The sequence below is a fragment of the Poecilia reticulata genome, unplaced genomic scaffold (assembly GCF_000633615.1).
Source record: "Poecilia reticulata strain Guanapo unplaced genomic scaffold, Guppy_female_1.0+MT scaffold_296, whole genome shotgun sequence".
Taxonomy (NCBI): domain Eukaryota; kingdom Metazoa; phylum Chordata; class Actinopteri; order Cyprinodontiformes; family Poeciliidae; genus Poecilia; species Poecilia reticulata.
Window position 1 is genome coordinate 47,576 of NW_007615071.1, and position 6,041 is coordinate 53,616.

Below are 6,041 nucleotides of genomic sequence, written 5' to 3' on the forward strand. Positions count from 1 at the left end.
GTTGGAGTCTTTGGTGTGTCCAGTGCATATTCTGCTCCCCATCTCTTTAAAATGGGATCACTTTCTTTCTCTCTGGATGAGATATTGAAGGTATATCCACTGTAAGCAGTACCAAAGTCTATGGCWATAACATTGTAGTCACCCATTGTAGAATCATGTCCTACAAGTCAGAATGAAAACCAGAATACMAGTGGGAGAGCTAACAGCTCTTTTTTTTTTAAATCTGTGAACTCCACCTCCCTGGAGCTGTTTATCTGCTCAAACAGGAAGGGTTGGTTTCACATACAAAAGCGTCAGTCTAATTTTTAAAAGAGATTTATTTGCTCAGGTTAATTTTACATTTGTATTGGTCACATTATTTTTTTTATTAAGGTCACTTGTGATATTGTCAGACTGTTTTAAGAGATTAGATACATTCATTATTTTTCAAGAATAAAACTCTCACTGTGTTTATACAGGTTGACTTAATACACCTTGTTTATTGCACTTTAAMGTATCCTGTTTGTTGTATCTGCTGTTTGTGCTGGAGTGTGAAGTTTGAAACTCATCCCCAGGGGATCATTATGCAACAGAAGAGATATGAAGAGAGAGTAGATCAAGGGCCTGCAGTGCTCAGAATTGAGGACCCAAATGTTCAACCAAATAAGAGTAAAACAATGAATATTATTAAGAATAGGAATRTGTGGGGACTGTGATGAGTAGGCAGTGGCTATGTCGTTCATAAACCTCAGCTGGATGGTGGGAACCTATCCAGAGCACAAACACTGCTAGCACAGTGGTCTAGTTGCAAGTTATCATCCCATGAAAGAACAGCACTTAGAGGTCAAGAGGCCAAGGCTGGGTCAGAACCAGGGAAGCAGACTAATGAGGCGTCAGGAGAAAATCAGAAGTCAGGGCACAGAAAGGGGTCAGGCACAAAACCGGCAATCTGATGCTGACAGATCCAGGGACGAGATATAGGGCAGAAATCGAGAGGTAGATACAGGGGCCATGTCCAGAAAACAGAAGCCAGTGGAGTATCGGATGTGGGTAAGACAAGACAGGGAAATCCATAACTTGCAGAAGTGAAAGCTGAGGAGGAAAAGATGGACCAGAATCATAACAGGGTCTCATGTATAAAGCAGTGTTTCCTGACCATCCTCAAGCCACACTGCCCTGCATTTACAGATGTTTCCCCGATTAAATACTCCTGATTCAGCTGAAGGCAGTTTATTAAGTGCCTTATCAGCCATCAATTGGWATCAGCTGGTCTGAAGCAAGGGAAACACCTAAATGGCAGAGAGCCTTGAAGATCAAGGTTGGRAAACACTCGTATAAAGTGCGCATATGCACCAAAAAATGTGCAGCACAATATTTTACGGACAACTCTGGATGTCTAAAAATGAACATGGTGTAATTGCGTAAAGACATGCAAACGTAAAAACATGAGGCAGCCATGCAAACTTTTTCAGTGGATAATAATGAACTACAAAGCACCAAAGCTGACCTGAATGCACTGGAATCTCTCCCCATTCAGTAATTTATCCCAAAGTGCATCAAACCAAATATTTTATTATGATTTTAATCTTTAATTGTTTAAATTTAGATGATGAAACTTAAACCAAGTTCATCCTTATACAATTGTAACACACACACCTGCACACACAACTTAATAACATCTGTTACTTTTTGTGTATGAAAGCACAATGTAAGTGCCATGCAGACCTGGCTTTGTATGGTCAAAGTGAGGATGCAAAATAAAGTGATAGTGTGGTATCCCCTATCCGTGTGTGCTGCTGACTCCTAAGACAAACGATGTTACTTCAAGTCAAAGAGGCTAATCACCTGTTACTGACGCKCTCTCCTCATTAACCTCGCAGCATACCATTACTATATCTCATTGTATGTGTGTGTGTGCGTGTGTGTGTGTGTGGGGGGGGGGTGTGCGCGTGTGCGTATGTGTGTATCTTAAAAGGATCAATCAATGAATTTTATTTATAAGGGACCCTTTCATACTAAAAGCAGTTCTAAGAGCTGTACGAACAATTAGCCCTCAGGTTTCTCTGACAAACGGTTCCAGTAACGGGAACCATAATACTGGATGGATAATAAATGACTAAAACTATAGAATCGTATAAAAAGTTCAAACAAGCTTTATAAATGTATATGTATAGAAAACAACAAGGAAAATGGCAAAACAAACCCTAATCTATTTATATTTGCTTTTCCTCTTTCTGTCTGTCTGAGCCTCGCTGCGGTGCATCTGACCTCAGACCTCAGCTCCTCAAACCTGTCCTGTCCATGGACCAGATGATGTCCTTCCTGTAGGTTCCTACCTAATGAAGCCATAAGCTTGACGCTCTCCGTCCTTCCCCTTYGGTCCACTTGCTAACGAAAACGACAAAAAACCAGACTGAGTCCTCTTGATAAAAGTTAACGGTTTACTTCAAAAATAAAAACAATACATATGTTACTTTTCCACAAAAATAATAAAATAAACAAAACATTCCGAGAGAGAGAGAGACAGAGAGAAAGCGAGAGGTCAAAAAACTGTGTGGCTCCACTCCAACAGCCCAACTGAATCTGCCTGGCCACAGCCTAAAATCCTCAACTCCAATTACCTATGCAAATCCACAAGAAGACCTTAGTAATCCAATATAACAAATTAGTATGAAATAGAGATATAACTTGTAATTATTTTTCTCCAAACAAACAAGTTACCATAAGAAATGTAAACATAATTTATACTAAAGATCTGAATGAACAAAAATTCAATTTAAGCTTCTACACTTCCTACAAAACCAGCCGATGAAAATGATCGAGAGGATCTGGTAGATCAAGAAAATTAAGAAGATGACRAAAACCTCCAATACCTCCTAATTTTTTTCACCGGAAAACTGATGAAACATTTTCTTTCAGGGGACAACGGTCGGTYTCCTGTTGAACATTCAGACTGAAACCTGTGTGAGACTGAGCTCCGCTGGTATGCTGTCCAGTATTAGCGTAGAGAAAGAAAAGATAAACATGCTACAGAGCTGGTTTTTAAACCACTTTCAATCTGCAGGACCTAAAATGACTAGTAGTGCACATAAACATGTGTTTTTCTCAGTAAGCAACCTATTGAGAAATATAACTAAAACTTAAATGTTGCTTCTTTACGAGTTTTGTTCAGTCTGACTGATCGTATCTCTGCTACTCCTTTACATAATTTTAAGGCTGTAAATAAAAAAAACTTTAATGAGTAACTGCTCTTAATAAATTCCTCATAAACATTGATTTATTGAAATGGCTTCCAATACAAGTTATGGCCTATTTAAATTATAACTTGTTAAGTTGCTTTATTTTTAAACCTTTTTAGTTTTGCCATGTCCTGGGTGACGGAGAACCAACAAGTAGAAAAAATTAATATCTGGGGGGTATTATAACTTAAACATAACATTTAAAGCACTAGGGTTTATATAGAACAATATTCAGATCAGGCACGGAGCTATGGGGCCCGGATGGGGGCTATAGGGACCCAGCGCCCGGGTCTGGAGGTGCCAGGGAGGGAGGAATGSTTTCAAGTCGCTTAAATGTCTGATTATAGACAGAAAAAGTCCTCCCCCGCCTGTTGAGAAAGGTGTATTTAATGTTAAAGTTACTTTCCCTCAATAAAATATATACTAGTCTGTCCCAATGGCTGTTTCAGTCATGGTTTAGCCGATGTGCTTCCTGGGTAAAAATCAAAACAGTTTCCAGCAGCGCAGGTTATTCACATAAGGGACCCGGTGATTCGTTAGGGGCCCGGTAATTGGCCCCGCCCCCCGGCCCGACGCTGACTTGTTGCGCTAGTGATTCAGATTTTATTTTGTGGTTTTAAAGGCTCTACGTTGAAGACAGTGAGAAATAATGGGATAGCTTTCTGTTTTTTTTCTATCTGTTCTTTCTTCTATTCTTGGCTCCCACACTGACAGCTGGGTCCACTCCTCAGCCCCTCCCTCCATTTTTAAACTCTTTTAATTTGAAAAAGTTTGACCCAGGGTCAAACAGAGCAAGTTGTATGTCTTCACGGCGATGGTTTTACAGCTATCTAACAGGTCAAAAAGCAGGATGTTCCACTGAATGATTACTGCAGAAAGCTGTTGTCATTGCTCTTCTTYAGAGAGGCCTTCTGAAACAGGAGAGTAATTTTTCAATACAGGAACATTCCAAAAAAATGTAACTAAACAAATAAAACAAATAAGACAAGAACATTAGAAAGGTAAAACACCTAATATTTGATAGTAATATAGCTTACCTAACACAAACATAGACTATATTTGCTTTGCACTGTCTCCACATGAGTTTGATCTTATTAAATATTAGCTTCTTGATTAATATGGGTTGTTGCTATGTTGTTGTACAGTGTTTTAAGATCTTGTTCAATGTGCCACTTTAGTAACTTTGAGCCCTTGCCACTCCAAAAGTCTCTGCACGGTCCTGCATGTTACTTTAGTAATTAACAAGTTATTAAGTTCAATAACTTAATCATTACTTATGGGTCTTAGGGAGTACACCATGATAGGTGAGCAGTTAATCATAAGGAAATCCAGTGGTTCCCAAAGATTTTCTGGGTCCCTCTATGAATTACAATAAAATCTCCCCAAAAAAGAAACAAAAATCAATTGGGCAATTTTGAATTGAATWTTCTAACTCCACTGAAGTTTATTTCACACTTCAGTTTGCAATAAAACAAACGACAAATTATCTTTACAGTGAAACATTATGTGTAACTTTATTTTCCCATTCTTCCATACACTCGTTGGTACCCACACTTTGGGAACCAACGAAGAAATACAAGACTTAAAACGCACAWATACATGCAAGCACATTACAAGGTAGCCTCCCATGTGAATCACTGACTAGTAATACATAGTAGCCAACWGTCAATAAAGAAGTGGATAATCCCTTTGTCAAAACCAAGCCTGTAAAAGGAACAACTTATCACCAATGTGCCATTGGCATAATTGGGATGGAGGCAAATTTTTTACAAATGTCATATTTGGAACAAGGTGTGAGGATATGGATATCTGTGTGTGTTTTTGGTTAAGTTAGACCCCATGTTATTGTTTCAATCTGTGTCTTGTTCCCCTGATTATCTCCTCTCCTCATACTCACCGGTGTCAGGGTTTCCCTGTCGGATCCTTGTCGTGTATGGTCGTATGTCATAGTTTTATTGTGTCATTGTCACTGCGTCATGCCTTCTGGTGCTACCAGTGTCTGGATTTCTGTTCATTTTTTGTTCATTAAATCATCATTAACCATCATTTTCCACTGCAACTTGGGTCCACCATGTYTCATTCTTACCACCCAACTAACCATCTTATTACACAAGGTTTGTTAATACATTGCTGCAAGCATATGACAAAGATAAAAGCAAAGTTCCAGAACACAGAAAACAGGTTTATGCTATGTAATATACTCAAATAAATGTGTGCTTAGTTTTCTAAAAGTGAAAATTAAAAATGTGAACCTGAACATAAAACAAACTGATACTCATTACAAAAAAGATAAAAGCATTATGGCCTGTAGTATGAAATCTACCTTCAAACATTTCTTCCTTTTCATCTGTAAACTGCTGCAGTGTGATAWTATAAATGAGTTAGACTTTCTTGAACTCAAATTTAAGTGACTTTTTCTCTCCAGTACTCAAGTCAGTCCCTGTTGCTCTWATCTCTGTGYAGCCAAACTTTAKTTCCACTTTCACTTTGCGTTCTTGATTTATTTTAAAATCACATAGTTTAACTATAAATGAACCTACTTCTTCCACCCCCCAATCATCTACATATTGTGGATTTTTTTTTTCAGTCCTAAATAATCTAACTTTCATCTGTGTTTGTTTTGGACCTGTTGTAGTAAGGAGATGATCTCTGGTTTCATCCCAGCCCAYATCTTCACCTTCTTCCAGCAGCTTTTTAAAAATGTCCWTACACCACTCCTTTCCATCAGCTGTGATTTTCTTCTCTTGTTTATGTTCAGACTCATCAAACCTTTTTAACACGGCCACCCCATAGGTGAAGCGACTTTTCCGAGATGCCACTATC

At 38.5% G+C, this 6,041-nt stretch overlaps 1 protein-coding gene across 1 annotated transcript in view; it reads right to left on the reverse strand.

Annotated features, from left to right (window-relative positions):
* LOC103460800 (uncharacterized) overlaps positions 1-6,041 on the reverse strand; it is a 48,591-nt gene that overhangs the window by 2,073 nt on the left and 40,477 nt on the right. The window contains exon 10 of the mRNA XM_017303480.1: positions 5,542-5,553. Within this exon, the coding sequence (XP_017158969.1) occupies positions 5,542-5,553 (12 nt within the window). The remainder of the gene's footprint in view (positions 1-5,541; positions 5,554-6,041) is intronic.